Raw genomic sequence first — 19,927 nt, 5'->3', positions numbered from 1 at the left:
TTTCAGTCGTTCTTTCAGCAGAAGGTGGGGGATGCTGATGCTCTCAGCCAGGAGCCCTGGCTGCTGCAGCTCACTGTCAGACTGAGCTGACTTTGCTTCTCAGCTTTCTGTTGAGTGAGGGGCTCGTCGATAATTTGCCCACTACGATGTTGTAATCACTTCTGGAAAAGCTCCAGAGGGTGGTTGGCCTTTCACCTTAAGGATGACAATCTACTGAAGATTTGGCTCTTTGTGAGCACAGCTGCTTGGAAGGGCAGAGAGCGAGCACCGAGCGTCAGTGCAACGAGCAAGGCTGATGGTTGGGGGTTACCTGTCTTGTGTGACTTCAGAAAGCTAAGAAGCCAAAGCTATAATTTGTTCTTCTATGCACTCTTCAGCCGCTGCTTGTGTGGAAGCAGCTTGCCCTGTGCCAGCAGGGGGATCCCAGGGCAAAGCATGGAGCGGTGCTGCAGCTCAAGTGAAGCATTTCGGATACAGGCAAGTGATGTCACTGCAGCCTGAGATGGGGATTGGTGTGGCAGTCCTTGGGCTGCTGCAGGGGGAGGATTCTGTGCCATCCTCGGTGCGGCCCTGCCCTTGGGCACGGCTGTGTCTGCGGCTCCGTGGCCTGCTCGTGGCGGTGTGGATTTTGTTCCTTGTGCTCCCGGTGCTTTGGCTGCAGGGCCGCTCGCAGCTGGTGGCAGCGCATCGCGTTTCCTTCCGGAGGTGTGGGCTCCTTTCCCTGGTGCTGTGCTGCCCTTCCCTCCCCGCACGGGGAGCGGTGCTGCTGCTGCTCCCGGCTCCTGCAGCTGCTGCTGTCACGCTGTGCCAGGAGGGGTCCGCACTGAGCGCGTGGGCTCTGCCAGGAGAATGGGAACGGGATGGTTTCACGTGCACTGTGCTCTCTTTCTGGCACGTTGGGTTGCTGTCTCAGAATTTATGCCATGCACTTATTTATAATCTCCCTCTTCCTATAACAGTCCTCATTCAGGGAAACGAATGCAGCCGCTTCATCAGATACTGGAACAGCTGCCCAGAAAGGCTGTGGATGCCCCATCCCTGGAAGTGTTCAAGGCCAGGTTGGATGGGGCCCTGGGCAGCCAAGTCTAACATTAAATGAGGAGGTTGGTGGCCCTGCATGTGGCAGGGGGGTTGGAGTTTCATGGTCCTTGAGGTCCCTTCCAACCCTGGCCATTCTGTGATTCGTCAGCACTCCAGCATCCCCATAGCAGCAGCTGCTCTGGACAAGGCCCTGCCGGTCGGGGCACCTGCCTTGGGAGGGCTCTGAGGCTGCAATCAGGTGGGAAGGAGGTGCAGCTCTCTGCACATTCTCTTCCTCCCCCGGGCTTCCATGCTGCAGCAGAGGGCAGTGCCCCAGCCCAGCTTGGTGGCAGCGTGTGTCTGAGGGCAGCACATTCCTGCAGCCGTGCGGGGTGAGGGAGGGAAGGAATGTGCTGTTTCATAACGATGTTTTGTGCATGGGTGTTTGTCTGAAGTTCCCATTGGGTTTTTGTGGCATCCCCAAAAGCCGTGGCAGTGCTTGGCTGCTGTCAGCCCTGCAAATGTGCTGCTGGGCACAGCTGGCTGCTCGCTGCCCCAGTGTGCGCAGTGCCTGCCCTGTCTGTGCCATCAGTGGCTCAGAAAGGGCCTGGGGAGGAGCACAGTAGCATTCCCCCAGTGCAGCACCCAGCCCTTGGCACACTGTGGGGCATGGCCGTGCTGTGCATGGGCACAGCCATGGGTACCGTGGTCCTCATGTGACCCCAGGTGCTGGGGACACAAGGGGGAGCCTGCAGGGCCCACTGCCACTGTGTTGTGACCCCATTGCATGGGGCTGAAGGAAGAAGGGCTGAATGTGGAAGGCCATCTCACAGTGCTGGGAGCAATGCTGCACCTGGGAGGCATTTCTCAGCTGTCTGCATGAACCCAAACTGGGCCAGAAGTACAGCAGGGCTCCTCTCAGCCAGCAGCTGCCACCATGGCCATGTGCTACACGTGGGTGAGGCAAAGCTCGCTTACGGCGTGGCGTGGAGCCGGGAGGGCCCCAAAGACAAACGTGTCCCTGTTCCTGCTGCATTCCCAGTTAGCTGCTGGGTTGCTTTTGGTGCTGGAGGCTGTAGGCAGAGCACAGAGTGCAGGTGGTGCAGCCTGGCTGTGAGCAGTGTGGGCTGTGGCTGCTGCTGTGTGTTTGCTGTACACCTTCTCAGCCTGCTGCTGCTAATCACCACCCCAGCAGCACCTCAGGGTGGGCACTGCTCTGCTTGCAGGAAGGTTAATGTCACAGAAGCACAGTGATGTTCCTGCCTGCAGCGGGGGGGTTGGAGCTTGGTGATCCTTGAGGTCCCTTCCTACCCAAGCCATTCTATGACTCCTGTGAGGAAGAGGAACCTGCTGGTCAGTGTTCTGCTGATGGCACTTTTCCCATGTACAGATGCTGCCAGTGTGCACTGTGGGCCCTTCTCCTGCCAGGATCTGCTGCAGTCTGAATGGTTCCTGGCCAACTGCTGCTCTGTTTCTGATAAAATGAGACAGGAGAACGGGCCACATTATGCACTGACACACCAACACCACTGAGAGGTTTTCCAGCAAGGTCATCTCCAATTCAGCAGATGTAGGAGCTTTGGTCCTCTGAATGTTTATTTGGCTTTTGTGTATATACTGACCTGAGTGTTTGTAAGCATCAGCCCAGGTGTTCAGCACTCACAGGTGTCTCCTTTGCTGGAAATGCACAGCCCCAGGCAGCTCTGGGGATCCTGAGAGCAGCAAGGTGATGCTCTGTGCTCAGCCTGGCGCAGGGCTGGGTGCTTTGCCCTGCTGGCTGTGGCCATGCTGCAGGCTGAGCCATGAGCTGCTGGGTACAGCCAGCTATGGAACCTGAACTGCAGCTGAAGGGCATTCCCTTTCATTCTGGTCGCAGCACGTGCCCTTGTGCTGTATTAATAACTCACCCAGTGTTCCTTAAAGTAGAAGCAGCAGCCGCCCTGATGAAAATAACTCGCCTTCATCGAACTCACCATCAGCAAATGGTGCTTTTGTTTGTGTGTGTCTGTGGCAGGGCTGTTGTGTTGGATATCGTTTATAAGCTGGACTGGATGTGCTCACATACAGTGGCTCCTATTACTGTTCTGCATTGCTCATCGTTGCACAGTTGGGCTTTTGGTTCGAGGCTGCCCCATCCCCAGCACTTTGCCCCAGGGGCAGCAGGGCCCAGCATGGGGGTGAAGCTGCTGCCAGAGGCTGCGAGCATTGCTCTGCAGCAGGAGATGCTGTGGGCAGCACCACGTCCCCTGCTGGCGCAGCCTCTGCAGCCCTCCAGCACTTTCCTATCAATTCAGCATCATTAAAATAAAAGAGCTACTCTTCCCACTATGCTAATAGGGTAAATGCCTGCTCTGTGAGCGGCTGCTCTCCTTCTGAACTCTGAAAAATGCCTGCACATAGCAGAAAGTGGAAAATCACTGCATGGCAATGACTTCCCAGCTTCTTGCATCCCACTCACACCTCCTGATGCCCCATGAGCAGCAACAGGAGCTCCTGCTGCCATTAAGCACTGCTGGGAGCTGCTGGCCCTCACCTCTTTAGAGTATTGCCAGAGGGCTCCTGAGCAGTGCAGTGACAGTAACTGCTCACTGATGGGAACAGCCCCTGGCATAAGCCTGCTTCTGTATGGCTTGTAGTGATAGAGGTCCATAGGCTAATAGTAGAAATTGCATTTGCTTTTCCCAACATATGAGGGTACCTATGGAACAGGCATGTGAGAAATGCTGGGAAGAGGTAGAAGTGCTGCTGCAGCCCATGTGCCAGCACTGCTCTGCTTTGGAAAGCGTTGGGTGCCATTCTCAGGCACTGTGCAGTGGATCTGGTGCTTTCAGCCCACGCTGACCAAGGATGACGCCTTGCTGCGATGCAGAAGGGTCCCAGACTGAACATTGCTTGGATGTTTTGGGGATGACTGGATCAAAAGGAGCTGCACAAGTATGCAGCAGCCCCTGCGGTTTGTCTGCCAGGCCCCGGGAAGGAGGCAGACAGCATTCTGCTTGTGCTGCTTTTTTTGTATGGAGGAAGTGGGGAAAGGACTTCCCAGCAGCAGAGCGCGGTGCGAGGTGAGGTGTGGCTGTGCACAGCCCTGATGGAACAGTTCTGGTGGGTCACCCCAGCTGTGTGGCTGCCACAGAACATTTTACTTTTCTTTCTTTTTTTTTTTTTTTTTTTTTGAGGGTCAGATTGACAAAATGACAAAAGAGCAGAAACCAAACAGAGTGGAGCCCAGGGAGTTCACCAGGAACCCTCCTTCCACCAACTGGCTTTGTGCTCAGCACGGGGCGAGGAAGGAGTGGACGTGTGCACTGGGGCCAGGGCAGCCTGGGGGTCACAGCGCCCAGCCATGTGCCCCCCACCAGCAGCCCACAGGCACCCCGCCGGCCCCGGCTGACACATGGCAGGAGCTCAGCTGCCCGCAGCACCTGCTGGGTCTGCTATAAACAGCGCTGGGGGGGCGGACCCCCACCGGCACGTGGGGCTGCCGGGGCCGTGCAGAGCTCCCGACGTACAGAAAGCGGCTGCGTGTCCTGGCCCTGCTGTCACTGCTTGTTCTGAAACGCTGTCGTAAATCGCTATTTGGTGTTTTGTTTCTGAAGTGCTTAGAAGCAGCCTAATTCCAGCCCGGGGGCTGCATATCTGACACCCACCGCCTGCACGGAGGTTTGTGGCACTTCCTTTTATTATGGGCTTTCTTGCAAACAAACGCTATGTCTGCAGAAGTGTTTGCGGGGGGAAGATAAGGAGCTGTGAATAGAGGCACAGTAAATGCTGGGCCGGGATTGGTGACCCTTTCTCTGTATGGGGGTCACTGCGCAGGGCTGTGTGGGTCTGGGGGCACCTGGGGCCGCAGCTCCGAGCAGTGCTGGCAGCGCCGGGCTCTGCGACCGCTGCTGAGCTGGAGTGGGGCCGGAGGGAAATGCAAACCATCTGGGCTTGGGTTTCCAGCGCCCTCCGTGCGCCTTTGACACTGAGCTCCTGTTCCCTTTGCCCTGCGGGTCTCTCTTTTCCTTCGCTCTTTCCAGCTGCCTGGGAATGGGAACGCAGCGCTGAGGAGGCAGGAAGGAAAGCCTGCCGCTTTTTAAAACGCGCAATCTTCAGGGAATTCCAACTGCAATCCAAGCCCGTTCCCGACCAACTGCGTAACGGTGCAGCCTTTGAATCCGCGTCCCGCCCCGCGGGCTGGGCTCTGCCGGCCCTGCCTCCGCCGCCGCTGCCCAGCGCTGCCTGCAGCGCCCATGGGTGCGCTGAGCCGGGCGCAGCCCCAACATGTAGTGCCCGCGCCGTGCCCCTGCCCACCATGCCGCTGCTGGATTTCTTCTGGGCGTGCTTCAGGAGAGCCAAGGTAAGGAGCCGCGTGTTTAAAGCGCGTCCTCACGCCCCGCTGGATTCTTTTCTGCAGGGCTGGGGTCACGCGGTGCTCGGTGTGCGCTGCGGGGGCACCGTGTCCGTGCGTGCGGGAAGGTGCTGAGCTGATGGGCGCGGTGTGCGTGTGTGTGAGTGTGTGTATGAGTGTGCGTATTTGCGTTCTGCTGGGGCTGGGATGACTGCCGCCGTCACGGCTCTGCTCCGGGCAGGACGTGGCAGCAGAGGGCCTGGGAGAGGTGCTGCTTTCCCCACACGTCCTTTGCAAATCACTGGCAGCAACAAGTGGTGCTGCTGCTGTCTTGGGCAGGCATTGCCGTGCTTTCGGAAGGCAGCTGCTTCCCGGTTATTTCTGATAACAGCCCAAATCTCTCCCTTCTCACTACCTGAGCACTCACGGCTGGAGACCTTCCCCAGCCCCGTGCTGTGAATGGCCGTGCTGCAGCAATGACACCTGGGGCCCCGGGTCAAACTGAGCACCAACTCTGGTTCAGCCCCAGCCGAACCACCCAGCAGAGGTGGCTGCAGAGTTGGAGGAGCAGTGCAGACCGCAGGCCATGGGGTTTTTAATTTTCTGTAGCAGTTCTTTTCTTGGCATCGGGTATTTTCCATTTGGGTTTGGCGTGCACCTCTCAAAGACCCCTGTTGTGTTGGGGTCATTGCATTGCTGGGCACTTTTGAAGGTGTTGGTGGGGTGGGTTTGGGGAGCATCAGCCTGCACGAAGTGCTGCAGTTGCTCTGCAGTCAGCGCTGCACACGGGGCTGTCAGGCGTGGGTCTGCGTGCTGAGCGCCTGTGGAATGTGCTCTTCCCTGGGGCTCCCAATGCAAAGCTCAAAATAGTTGAGTCTGTTGAGTCTAAAAATGACATTTGTGAAATTCATTAATAGCTTTACTAGCTATCTTGTCCCTGCTGTCTCCAGAGAGCTTAGCAGCGCCCTTAACCCTCTGCATCCCCGTGAGCTCAGCAGTGAGGGCTCTGTCCTGGGGGCTGAGAGCAGCAGAACTGCGCTCCCACTGCTGGTGGGTGCTGCCTGCAGGGCCCTGCACAGGGCCTGTCCTCACTGCCCAGCCCCAGCTGCTCATCTCCCCATGCCCTTTCTTCACCCCCACCATGGGCATCAGGCAGAGGCACACAGGCAGACGAGGCTCTCTGTGCTGGAGAGCTGTGCTCTGCCCCATGTGGATGAGCTCTGGGGGATGGGGATGGGGTTCCCTTCTGTCTCCTGGCCATGGGGAGAGAGGAAAGCTGCCAAAATAGGGTTAAGCAGAGCGGTGCTGCCCTGCAGTGCTGGGCTCAGCAGAGCTGGGAGGATGTGATGGAGGATGTGGCCTCTCCTTGTTCCCATTGTGGTAAGAACATCGCTGATGGCCTCTTGCAGGCTGAGGGCTCTGTTTCAGCCTTCTCTTTTTATTCTTTCCTTTTTCCCTCCCTGTGCCTGTGCTCAGCTACCTGCTATTGAGAGCAGAAGGATTTCTGGAAGAGGCAGAAAGGTGCAGGGCTGTCAGTGGGATTAAAACCTTAGGGTTAAGTGAGGTGGAGCTCAGCTACGTGGAAGGTTTGCTGGGGAGCAGAAGGTGCTGAGGGCGGCATGGAGGGAATGGGAGGGCATGATGGAGTCTCCTGAGGACAGGGCCTTTGTCCCCTGCCCTCCTTTCCTTCCAACTGTGACACCACTCTGTTACTCTCACTGCTTCCCTGGGCATCGCTGTGAGCAAAGGAGAGACATTCTGGTGACCCCACACCACCCAAACCCTGCAATCATCCACCCCAGGCAGGTCTGAATGTCCTGGGATCTCTCCCTCTGCTCCAGCTGTCCCTTGTGCCTCCAATAGAGCATCCCAGGGGATAGCAGTGCTCGGGACCAGAGCCCCTTCCCACTGTTCTGCTCCTGGAGGAAGCCCTTAGAATAGCAGATTGCTGCAGCTTCTGCCCACGTGGCTGAGGCATTCTTCTGGGATTTGTCTCAGAGAAGCACTTGTTCTGCGCTCACTGTGGTGATGCTTTTCACCCAAATCCTACAATGTGTGTGAAAGAGGCTGAGCCCATGGCCCCATCTCATTACATACCCGTGCCAGGGCTGCTGCTGCCTTTGCATGTCCATGGCCAAGGCTGTGCTGTGCTCGCAGTGAGCCCTGCGCTCACCTCCTGCTCATGGCTGCAATGCTTGGAGCTCGTGTGCGTTCGTTGCCTTCTGTAGCACAAGTCAGACACGGAGCCCCACATCACCTCCTGGGGGCCCCACCCTGTGCTGCTGCCCGTGACCCTGAGACCACGGCATGTGGGGGCTGAGCCCAGCTGCACGAGGAGCACAAATCGTAGGAATCCACAAATGTGAAAATGAAGAAGATAACAAAATGATGAGCGTCCTTTCTTCTTTCTTTTTGCAGTGCTTCACGCGGCTAGAAGACAAAAAAGATGCAGGTAAGCTGAGACAACGTTCTTCTGGGCACCAGCTTTCTCTCTGTGGTTTGGGCAGGGCTGTGAGAAGAAAAGGGACCCGGGCGCGCTGCCGGCTCCTGCGTTTCCCCGCAGCGGTTGATTTTTAGAGCGACAGAGGCCGCCAGCGTGGGGCAGCACCGGGCCGGGCCGGCTCAGCAGCGGAGCGCGGTGCCCATCCAACGCGGTGCCCATCCAACGCGGTGCCCATCCAACGCGGTGCCCATCCAACGCGGTGCCCATCCAACGCGGTGCCCATCCAACGCGGTGCCCATCCAACGCGGTGCCCATCCAACGCGGCGCGATGTGCGGAGCGCTGCAGGGCGCAGCGCGGCAGGGTCGGGGCTGCGCCGTGCTCCGTTACCTCCCGCTGCCGGGCTCGGCTGTGGGGCGGGCGGCTGCAGCTGCCATCCGTACCCAGGAGCGCTCTGCAAATGGAGGTCTCTTAAGGAAGCAGCCGGCGTGCGCTCTCAGGGGACCCCGCTGCCTCCACCGATGGCTTTCGGTCTCTTTGAGGTGGTGCCCGGAGGAGCCCATCCCACATTCTGGCAGCGCTCTGCGAGGAGGGCTGGGGCTGTTCCGTGCTTACCCATCCATGTACGCGATGGGAGCCGCGCCGGCACCCGCCCGGCGGACCGACCCCGCACCCAGCTCCTCGTTGGCTTCTTCGCTCCCGGCTTCCTTTCCGACATTAGCTACACTTCCCACGTATTGTTCTGCACGAAGCAGAAAGGAAAGGCTTGCACATAACCCGTGCACGCCAGAATTCCATCCTCCATGTAAAATCCTATCGGTAGCAGCAGCAGACCACTCCAAAAGTGGGTTTTGGAGCATGCTCTGCAAATGTCAGCAAGCAGTGACCTCAGTCTGGTTGCTGGGAGGTGAGGAGTGAGCGGGCAGCATCCTCAAATGTCATAAAAACTGTATCAGGCAGTGGTGATGCTGAAATATTTCACAGAGAAGTGCGCTTCTTCTAATGGGCATCTTGAAATCATACGGAAGAGAAATGAGGGATACTGCTGAACTTTTGCCCCTATGTGAAATAGTAAGGATGAATTTGCACAGCATCTGGATCTCCAGGAATAACCTGCTAATTTTAGCTCTTGTTGATGTGTTGTCACAGCTGAGCTATTCTTCCTCCCCCCAACCTTGCTGTACATGAACCAGCTCTGAACAGTTCGGGCAGATCACTGCTCTGAGTACGAGGTCATGGCTGCTCACCCACACATGCAGAGCACAGGGCAGCATTGCCTGCCCAGCCTGTTTTGGGAGCTCGTGAGGCACTGGGAAGTCACTGCCTGGTGGAAAATGCGGCAGTGCAGCAGTGATTGAAGTGGTAGGAAGTAGAAAAGTGAACTGAATGTGATTACTGTTGTTTTCGGGTGCCATGTGATGGAAGAGAGGCTTTGTTTCTCCTTCTCTCCCCTGCCCGTGGGTCAGACTTGGGGCTGCACTGGGACTGCTCACCTGCTCCTCTGCTCTTCTCCACTTGCTGCAGCCTCCACTCCCATCCACCCCTCACCAGGTCTCTGCCGTGTGCAGGACAAGATCCTCTGTGACCCATCCCAGTGCCTCTAAGAAGAGGAGGGACACTTCCTAAATGGCAGTGTGCACCCTGAGAGCTCCCCTGCCAGGGCAGTGTGAGTCAAACTGCAGTTTGTGCTGCTTCCATCAGATGTTCAATGCAGAGCTCTGGCTCGAGACAATCTCCAGCACTTCCTCTCCGGCCTCCTTGTGAACCTGGAGGTTATTTTTGCACAGCTGAGCTCTCTGATGTGTATTTCTCCATATTGCTTTAATTTCCCCTGGAGGCGGGTCAGGTTTTTGTGATGGGGCTTCTGGACACAGCCACGGTTTGCTCGTGTCCCTCTTGTTCCCTGGCACTGGGATGCTCACTGGTGGATGCCATCTGCACTGCTGTGGTGGCCCATTTCAGTGCTGCTCATGCACTGCCTGCTCCCCTGAGTTCCTCTGGCACCAGTGGCCCCATGAGAGTTTGGTTCCTTAGCAGTGCCTGTCTGGCAGTGATATGGGCAGGTGAAAGGCTGTGGCATTGTCACAACCTGCAGCAATGCACGGCCCTTTCTGTTTGCTCTCCTGTCACTGTTTTGCTCTTAGAGCAGAAATGCAAATGGTGCTGAGCGAACCGCTGCCATCCCAGGCTGCAGGCAGGGGCTGAGCTGTGTGCAGGGAGCTGCTGCTGAGGAACAACGTGGAAATATAACATGAGGAAAAAAGGACTTTAAAAGAAAATCAAAAGCAATTTGGCCACAGCTGCCTTTTTCCAATATATGATCCTGAGGAAAGTATTTGTCAGAGAGGCACCGTGAAGCAGAGCCGTTCCTGGTCCCTGTTCTCCTCCTGCCCATAAAGTGTTCTGTAACTGAAATCCAGCGGCTGCTGCAGGAAGCTGCCCCCCATCCCCCATTGCCTCCCCCGGCCTTTCTGGGGCTCTCCTTTCAAGGTCTGGAAGTTTTCTGTTTCCTGTAGCTAACAGAATGCAGATTCCCCCTCTGAGCAGCAGGATCCTATCAGGGATCGGGTGCTTTTCTCTGAAGGACCGAGGGAAAAGCTGCTGCTATAGAGAGGGTTGGCTCCGTGCTGGGGGGCTGCTGGCTGCACGGCTGTGCCTGGCGTGCTGAGGAGCAATTCCTGTGGCAGCGAGCAGCCATTGGGACAGGCTGGAAGGAAGCTGCAGGCAAGGAAGGGCCGTTTCTTTCTGTGTCCTCTGAGACCAAAGGGGTCGAGAGGGAAGTTTTGAACGCAGCTACTTCCCAAAAATTAAAATGAGAACATAGAAAGCTGGAAGGAAGGTTTGGCTGCGTGGGGCTTTTTCTTTGGAAGGAGCTTTTACGTGTGAGCTGCATTCCAAACGCAAAGAAAGGTAATGGTTGCAGTGTCTGAAGGAGTCCATTAGCACTGCTGGAGGGAGCTGCGCTGTCGGGGGGAGGCACTGCGCGGCGCACACGGAGACCTGCGCGGCTGCTCTGCAGCGTTGGTGCGGTTCTTTTCAAAGCGTAACAGGTCAGATGGAAAAGGAAAGGCGCGAGGTGTTCGCAGGCCGGTCCTGTCGGGTTAACTCCTTCTCCTCCCATTGACGAGGATCTGAACCCCGATGCGATGTTCTCGGTGCCCCAGCGAGCGCCGCCCATCCCCTGGGGAGGAGGCGCGGAGGCAGCGGGATGCTCCCTGTTCCCGGGACGCCCCCAGCCCCGGGTCGGTGCCCACTCCCGGCAGGAGCGGAGCGGGGCAGGAAACGCCGCCGCAGGAACGGGAGGCTGCGGGGGGGCGGGGAGGGCCGAGGGCTTTCCCTGCAGCGCCGCCGGCGAGGTTCGGTGCGAACGTGCGAGCAGCGCGCTGCCGGCGGATCTCCTGCGGGCAGGACGAGGGGCCCCGAACCGCCCGGAGGGGCTGCGGGGGCGGCTGCGTCGTCGCGCCCCGCCCGGCCGCGGGCATCCCCGGCGTGGAGGAGCGGCGTTCCGCCGAGCGCGGCCCATGGGCGGCAGCCGGGACGGGGCCGGGGCGCAGTCGCCGCGCTCGGGCTCCGGGCGCTCCGTGGGGCTGCGGCTGCCGTGCGGCTGCGGGAGGCGCGGGCGGGCAGGTGAGTGCGGGACGGGGCCGCTGTGCCGCGGGGGGGAGCGCGGATGGGGCCGCCTCGGGAGAAGCTCCGGCGCTGCCGCGTCCGCGGGAGCCTCGGGGTGGAGCGGAGAACCCCACGGCTCCGTCTGTGAGCCCCTTCCTTCCTTCCTTCCTTCCCTGCCGATAACGGAAGGAGGCCGTGCGCGGTGCTGCAGCGGGGACCGGGCGGCTCTGGGCGCTGCGGGCTCTCGGTTGGGGCTCCCGGGGCGGCTCAGCGCCCGGAGGGGCAGCGGATCGCTGGTGGCCGTAGCGGCCGCTGTGTGCTGGGCGGGGCCGCGGGAGGGGTGAGGAGGGGGAGGCAGAGCGCGGCATGAAGATGCGCCGAGGGGCTGCGGGCCGCCCCCCTCCCGGTGCGTAATTGTGCCCATTCGGGCACTCAGCCCGGTGTCCGCGGGGCAGCTGTGCTGCACGTTGTGCTGCCGCCCGCAGTGCTGGTGAGGCTGAGGGTGTTTGCAATGATCGTAGCGGTGTTTGCACGCGCGACGTCCTGTGGGAAGCAAATCTGCTGCTTCTCTGTGCCCGCGGCTCCTTCCTGAGCGGCTGAGCTGGGCCAGCATCCCGGATGGGAGCATCCTGCAGTGGGACCCGGGGGGCGGTTCCTCCCCCCGTGGGCATTACGGCTCCATAACGGGATGCTCAGAGCTTGGAACATTCTCCGTTTAAAAACCGGCTTAAAAAAAACCCTCCCTCTAAAGAAAGATCCCACCGTACTTTTCATAGAAATGGGGATTATTTTGTATTTGATAATGTCATAATGATACTTTCATTGACCTTTTTATTAAGACTGTTAAAACTGCTCAATGTGTTTTCACTTCAAACTTCTCTGCTAAAAGTGGTTTTAAAGATGATGGTGATGACAGCCCGTGGATAGTAATCTTGAAAGCAGTTTGTTCTGAGCTACATGAAAGGGGAACCGCTGTAGTTTTTCTCCTGGCCCTGGTGTGCAGAACTGGATCTCGTATCTGCCAACCTACAATGGACACCAATTGCTTTTGCTGCTGGTCTCTTTGGGTCCACACCGTGTGGATATGAGTTATTCTGCAGTGATGGCTTTGATTGTCACAGGTGAGGAAGGAAATGGAGTTTTCCTAGGAGTTAAGCTGTCATGAACATATTGGAGGAGAGTTTGTTAATGCTTGGTGAGAACACTGTGTGCCTGCCAAGGACGGTGGCACCCCGGTCACATGTGGGCACCCAGTGCAGGCTGCTGTGCTGGTGCTGCTGTCCTGAAGGTTGCTCTGGGACTGGCAGCCCAGGAAATTGCCCCGGGCTGCAGCTGTGCCTGGAGCCAGGAGGGCTTTCATAGATTAATCAGCATTGTGTCTGTTTTCACTTATTGTGGTAAGCCCCGTGTGTGCATCCTGAGACCGGGCCAGAATGAAAACCACTTCCTGAGCTCTGCAACCCACCAGCATTACCTCTGGAACAATAAACCGTTCTCGGCTTTCTTCCCCGTCAGCATCCTCCCATGGAACAAACGTGGTGCAGGGAGCATCTGTGGTGACCACCTGCTCACAAAGCCCTGCGCCCACCTCTGCTACTTCTGCACGTGGCTGCGAGGGCAGAGCTGGCGGTGTGTGGGGTGAGAGGACCCCCCCCAACCCCCTCTTGGTGATCCCATCTCTGCACAGCCAGGGGCAGCTCCTGTGGCTGCTCTGCTTCCTGGGAGGCGGCTCAGTGGGTGGGTGGGTGCCGGAGCCGGGTGCTCCTTGCTGACCAGCTTGTTTATCTCGTGGGAGCTGAAGGCTCTCTGCTCCGGTTCAGCAGTGGCCACATAATCCGGATTCCTCAGATAAATTCCTGCTGTTTCTCTGAGATCTGTGGCTGCTGTTTTAATTGCCTTGAGCTCCGGGCCAGACACAGGACCCTTGTTACGCGGAATCAGCTCCTATGAATGATGCTGTTGTGCACATGTCTCTGAGTTCCTCTTTTGCTCCCTCTCGCCCTCCTCCCCTGCAAGCTGGGGAATTTGGCTCTGGTGAAGCTCTGCCCGCTGTGCGATGCCGACTCCATCTCCATGAGCAGTGATTTGTCCCCCAGCACCATGCAGGGCCTGGTGCCCCATCGTGCTGCCACCTCTCTGAACAGTAACACTGGGAGACCTGTGCTGGTGGCCACCTGTCCCATCTGTCTGTTCTCCAGGGGAGCAAACACATCTGCTATATGCTGGCACCAGTCCCAGCATGGGGCCTTGGGTGACTGTGCTGTGTCTGGGGACACTTCTGTTGTGCAGGGCTGTGCTGGGTGCAGATGGAGCTCTGGGGGCTGCAGGGCAGCGGTGCAGTGTCAGCTCCTGTAGCAGCGATGTAAGAGAAGTGAACAACTGTTCTGGAGTCAGACAGAAACAAATGGGGCTGCTGCAGGCACGGCAATGCAGCTGTGCTCAGCACAGACTCTCAGTTTGGACAGAGCTGGTTCATGTGGCAATGTCACAGGGCTCTCCTGTCCTCCCGTCTGTGGCAATGGAAAATTATGAAACATGAATGAAACATCAGAGAGAGAAAATCCCTCAAGTGTATGCTTGTGAGTTTACCCCAGGGCACCCACTCCTGCTCTGCCCGTTTCTGTGGTCAGCTCTTATTGATACACCTGAAGGAGAATTTGAATGTTTTTTCTCTGCACTGTTTACTTTGGTTGTTGAAAAAAGAGGGGTGGACAATGGCAGCACAGGGCTGCTCAGGATGTGTTTGTTGTGGACGCGCAGTGTTCTTCTCATGGTGGGTGGTCAGAGGGAGTGAGGATGCATTTCCCATGGACTCACTGCTTTTTTCCCCCCTCTCTCCCTCTGAATTCATTTGTTGTTCTGCCTTCCCACCCAGTAGGGCCGTGCTGCACAGTGCCAGGAGGGGTGCAGTTCACCATGCCATAGGAGTGTCATTTTCCTGTTCCAAGGGATATCCCAGTTTGGGGCTTTTCAGTGCTTATTTTAAATTGCTGCTTGCCAGCACCATACCCATGCGTTGCTTTTTTGCTTGCTGGTCTGATTCCTGGCAAGGTTTGCAGGCCTGAGACATGCTCAGGTACTGTGGAATAGTATAGTGTACATATATATATAACTATAACTATATATAACTATATATATATATATATATATAACTATAAAATAGTTATATATATATAACTATTTTCATCCCTCAGGATGACAATAGTTGATCTGCTCTAGGTTGTCTCTCAGTGTGATCCACCTTTCAAAACGTGGATTAATCTGTAGCTGTGGCACTGGCTCACGGTGAGGCCAGTTGTCCCACTGCCCCCAGCCCAGAGGGGGGGATTTTGAGGAGACAGCAGGAGCCGGGCTGCAGCGTGGGCAGCAGCAGCTGTTACCCGGCCATGCCTTATGGCAGCTCTGTGCTTTGGGCTGCTCGTGCTGCTGCTCAGGGCCGAGTGCGGGATCAGCCTAAAAGGGCCTCGTTGGACGCCTTCGGATCCTTCCCAGTTTGCCCAAGGACCGCTCCGGCTGTCCCTGTCCCACATCCCGCTCGCTGTTACCCGGCGCCCCCCCCCCCTCGCACGGGCGCAGCGCGGACCCTTTGCCGGGTGTGAGCGCACCGCGTGCCCGCGCACAGTGGGTTCGTTGTGCCGGCGGCCCTCGGCCGTGCGCTGGGATCTATAAATACCGCCGGCTGTGAATGCGGCCCATTCATCGCTCCGCTCCGGGGGTGCGGCGCGCATCTTCCGCTCCTCCCAGCGATCGCCCGGGTCGCGGCCGGCGGCTGCCCCGGTGTGAGCGGCTCTGTGTCGAGTGTCGTCCCCGTCGCTCGGGACTCGGTGTCTCTGGGAGAGTTCCCGCCTCGCTCCCTCCCCCCCTTCTCGGTTTGCACGGGGAAATGAGTGGAAAATGCTTGAAATCCTCCTCGGAGCCGAGCTGTTTTTTCCACTGACCGTCACCGTTCCCCCGGGGCCGCCCAGGCGCCGCTGCCCGGCTCTGACCCACGGAACTCCGAGCCCACCCGCCCCTTACCCGGCCGTGCCACCGCGCTGCCAACTTCCACCCCTGCCCCCGGGCTGCCCCTGCCCCCTTCCCGGAACCAAATCCCCGTCCCTCCTGTCCCTCCCGTCCATCAGCCCTGGCGCTCAGTGTCCGTGTTCTCCTCGTACCTATCTGAGCTCTGCTCCTCTCAGCCTGCCGCTTCCCGTCCTCCCACCCTTCCTCCTTCCATTTGCCACAAACAAATCTCTCCCTCGGGCGATATGCAGTAAATACAGCTTTTTATTTCGTATCCCCGCGTTACTCTCCAGCCTCCCTTCAGACAGCCCTCGGCCCGTCTCAGCGCCCAGCCCGCGGGGGACCCAACGCGGTGACCCGAGCCCGGCGCTGCGGGGCGCGGCCCCAAGGAGAGCAGCGGGCGGGGCGGGGGGGCCGTGCCGTGCCGTGCCGAGCCGCTATTGGCCCGGCGGCCGGGAGGGGCCGAGGGGGCTGCGGCTCCGCAACGGACACCTGGACCCCGGCCCTCGGCCCCCGGCCGCCTGCAGCGCCGGGCCGCAGCTCCGGCACACGTCAGACCGCGGGGCCGGGCTGCACCCGCCGCCCCCGTCCGTCCGCTCGGCGCTTCTGCCCGCAGGGAGCGCGGCTCCGACGGAGGCTCAGCAGAGCCCGAAGGTAAATCCGGATCCACGCGGCTCCCTCGGGTTTGTGCCGGCGGGGCCGTCCCGCAGCGCGGTGCGGGGCCGGAGATGGCTCAGCTCGGAGCCGAGCTGGCGGTGTGGCGGACCGGCGGCGGTTTGTCCCAGCGCTGCCAGCTGCCGGCTGTTTGTTTGCGGCTAACTCAAACATCAGCCCTCCCGTGTTTGGTTTTGTGCTTTGTGCTCCCTGGTGCTCGGGGCAGAAGCCCTTTCTTGTGCAGATCCCGATACGGTTAGATGTGTCAGAGCGCACGCTGGGGTGGTGTTGGCAGCAGCTCGCGTTCTTTTACGCGCGCATACGTGAACTCTTATCAATGATTGTGCTTTTTTTTCTGTTTGCCTTCTAACTGAAAGCGGTTCTGAAACGCTTCTGGAGCAGCTCTGCAATGCGGGTTTGTGCGTGGGTCTGCCCCTCTCCCGTGAGCTGTGCGGGGAGCGGTGGCCCGGCTCAGCCCCTGCCCTCCTCTGCTCATCTGAGGGAAAACGTAGATCAGATCCTTCTACCAAAAGCTCATTGGCAACTCCCATATGTGACAAAACATCTGATCTCAGATGTGAAACGCAGCTTCTGAGGAGGTGTGGGCATTCCTTTATATGCTCACATGTCCTTTGAGAAATACTTTTCTAATAAAAGACCAACTGAATAAGTGCCGTCGTGCCTCTGTTAAGCATTCCTGCTCTGCACTGCCTCAAATGTCTGCTGCTGAGTGTGGGCACAGGACAGGCTGCCAGCGGTGTGCTTTCCTAACAGGGCAAAATGTGGTGGCTGAGGGCACTGCAGTGCTTCCCTTTGGGTTTTGTGCAAATTTAAAAAAGATTTGAAAGTTCTCCAAGTCAATTAAAGTCAAGCAGGGAAAAATAGGCTGCCCTTTGCCCGAGTGGTGCTTTCTGTGGAACAAGGTGAGGCACCACCAGGGAGAACTGAGTCTCCTTCTTTATGCCGTTTGTTGCTTGAAGGGCGCGAGGCGGTTTGCCCATCAGCAGGGGGCCGTAGCCGTGTGTGTGGTTTGGGAAGGGCTCTTGCGTTCACATGGATGTGGGAGTGGAATCCTCCAAACGCAGGCAGTGTGTGGTGAGGCTGCGGGGCTGGAAGTACTCCTGCTGTAGTTGCTGGGAGTTGCCGGGGGGGCCTGCAGGGGCTGTGCTTGGCTGGGGGCTTCTGGGTGACGTGGGGTCTGTATCCATCCCCTGGGGAGGGATACATTGCTCTGTCCCTCTGCCCATCACGTCTGGCAAAATGGAGTGCGAGAACCCAGGACTGACAGTGGAGGTGGCTGTTCTGTGTGCAAAATGCTGTTTTGGCCAAGGCTGAGATGCAGTGTGTTGAGATGAGATGTGATGCAGTGCAATGAGATGCTTTCCAGAACCTCCCGTGCCACTCTGTGTGTGCAGGTCCCGCAGCAGTAGTAGCAATTGCACAGAAGTTGCAGAAAGGTGAATGCAAAATTCAGCCTGAAGTGTCTCCTCCTCTTGTCTGATGGGAGTGGTGAAGGGACTCTGAAGGAGAAGCAGCTGAAGGCAGCTCTGGGCCTTTGGGAAGGGGGCGGCACAGGGAGGCTGCTGGCAGTGCCTTTATGTGGCTCCACGTCAAGCTGGCAGTGGGGACGGAGCTGCTCAGCTCTGCGCTCCGGACAGCACTGCAGGCACAGCCGCATTCCAGCAGAGCCAGGGGTCTGCTGCTTGGTTAATGATTGAGCTGCAGTAACCTCCTGCAATAATCCTCCTGTACGAGAGCCTTTCTGAAAGTCACCTCCAGCAACAGCACTGACTCTGCCTGGCTGTCGGGGCTGGGCACAGAAGTGTAAAGAACCAGGCTCCTTTTCCTATTTCCAGCAGGAAATGCTTTAGATGTGCTCTCTTCCTGCTGCTGCCTGTCCTGGGGCTCCCACACCGTGTGCAGGCAGCACAGAGCTGCCTGTGCCACACTCTTTGAGCCCCACACTCACTTCCCTGCAGGATCAGGGCTCTCCTACCTCTTCTGGCCCCCTCAGCTGCTCCGGGCTGCATCAGGGCCCAGACCGACCTGGGGAGGGCAGCAGGGTGATGCTGGGTGCACTCCTGAGCCATGTGCTCCTGCATCCCTCACTGCCCTCACTGCACTGCTGGCTTCCTTTTGCACCTGTCTCTGTGTGCTCTTCTTCCCCACTTCTGTTGCCAGGCACTACCCGTCCTGGTTAATGATTGTCTGCCTGTGCCACGTGGGGCTGTTTGTGAGACCCCGCAGGGATCCTTATCAGACAAGGGCACTCGTCACCAGTGCCACTAATGGGCTGACAAACGTTAACGGCTGCCTGGGGAGCAAACAGCAGCGCGAGGTCCTCCCTCCCTCGGAGCCTTGCATCCCCCCATCTCGGTGAGGGATGCAGCAGCCGAGCTGCCCAGGGGATGTCTTTGTGTTGGGTCCAGCAGCCAAGTGGGGGGTTGGAGGTGATGCTGCTCTGAAGGTGCGATTGTGTGGCCGCTGCGCTCAGCACAGGGAGCCTGGAGGTGCTGACCCACAGGGACAGGCGGCTGCAGGCTGGCTCTGGCTGGCTGTGCCCCTGCTAATGGCTGGCCGCAGAGCTCAGCACCGCCCGGCCACGCGGGGATTTCCTGCCCGTATCTGGGAAGTGGCGGTGTGTGACCGCAGTGTGTGGGGCTCTGCTCGAGCCTCTCACTGAGGCTGTGCTGCGCCTGGCTGCAGCTGCCTGTGATGCTCGAGGTTCAGTGCTCACCGAGTGCTTCTGTCACCACTCAGGGAAAGCGGCTGTGCTCCCAGCGGTGCTTCTGGGCAAGTGGCATCGAGAGAGGATGCTGCCGACCTGTCGCTGTGTTCCTGCCTGAGTGCAATTTGTTTGCAAGGGCGGTTGGAGGGGTTTCTGTTCTCCCACTCCCGCCGCTTTTTTTTTTTTTTTCCCCCTATGAGTTTCACAAGAATATTTTAACTGCCATCGAGGGCACAAGTTCAGTTTCTGAATGCCCCTTTGTCTGATGCAGCACAGAGGAGGCAAGCTCCCCCCATGCCTTTGAGGAAAAGCAGCAAAGTGCTTCCCCAGCACCCTGCACAGCAGTGCTACTGCTACATTCCATCTGCGTGCATGGAGGGCTCTGTGCTGCAGCCTCTGCTCAGCACTCACTGAGGAGGGGGCAGCAGAAGGGCTACGGGGCAGCATCTCTGTCCTCCCATGTGAAAATGCAGCTGGGGGCTGTGGCAGCCACCCTGTCACAAGACTGCAGGGATGGTGATGCTTGGGGTGACTCAGAGCTCATGACCTCATTTCATCAGCGTCGTTGGGCAAGAGCAGAACCTCGGGGCAGTTTCAGCCTCCTTCTCCCAGGCAGATCACTGCCCATCAGCCCTCCGCGTGATCCTCCTCTGCCCCCCCCATTACCCCGAGCAGCAGTGCATGCCCCAGCCCCTGGTGAGGTGTCAGCCCTCATCACGGCTCTGTGTGGAGGGAGCAGGGCAGGGTGCTGTGGTAGGAGTGTGTTCCTGGAGCCCTGAGGGCTGTGCCAGCAGCTCAAACGCAGACAGAGGGTGGAAACTGTCATCTTCCCTCAGCTGCAAATAATGGGCTTCTGAAAAAAAAAAGTCTGAAGAACTGAAGCACCCCTGAGGTTGTGTGTCTGAGGTTGTGCTGCCTCAGAACCCCGCTTCCTCCTGGTTCCACCCAGCCCTAAGAGCCTTTCCCCTGCAGGCACAGGGCTGAGCCCCAGGTCTGTGGGCTGCCCTTACTTCATCCTGCTTGTTGCATTCAACATTCTCACATCCATCTCTGAATCTTTTTACCTTTAGTTACAGCTATTCTGATTTTGAACTTCTGCTGCTAATTTGGAGCAGGGAGCACTTCTTGCTGCGTGGTTGT

General features: G+C 58.3%; 1 protein-coding gene across 6 annotated transcripts in view; it reads left to right on the top strand.

Moving 5' to 3' along the window:
• Positions 1 to 4,525: 4,525 nt before the first annotated feature.
• Positions 4,526 to 19,927, top strand: part of STARD8 (StAR related lipid transfer domain containing 8) — a 42,171-nt gene continuing 26,769 nt past the window's right edge. The window contains exons 1-3 of one of the 6 annotated variants that reach the window (XM_090150536.1): positions 4,526 to 4,680; positions 5,043 to 5,362; positions 7,772 to 7,805. In XM_090150536.1, coding sequence (XP_090006662.1) covers positions 5,318 to 5,362; positions 7,772 to 7,805 — 79 coding nt within the window. In that variant the 5' untranslated portion in view covers positions 4,526 to 4,680; positions 5,043 to 5,317. Of the gene's footprint in view, positions 4,681 to 5,042; positions 5,363 to 7,771; positions 7,806 to 10,646; positions 10,705 to 10,729; positions 10,845 to 10,877; positions 11,422 to 15,896; positions 16,060 to 19,927 lie in introns of those variants that run through there. The other 5 variants (XM_090150542.1, XM_090150541.1, XM_090150535.1 and 2 more) reach the window with 5 other exon arrangements.

The sequence above is a fragment of the Phasianus colchicus genome, chromosome 14 (genome assembly GCF_987193195.1).
Source record: "Phasianus colchicus chromosome 14, bPhaCol1.hap1.1, whole genome shotgun sequence".
NCBI classification, from domain to species: Eukaryota; Metazoa; Chordata; class Aves; order Galliformes; family Phasianidae; genus Phasianus; species Phasianus colchicus.
This window is presented reverse-complemented; position numbering and strand designations above follow the sequence as displayed.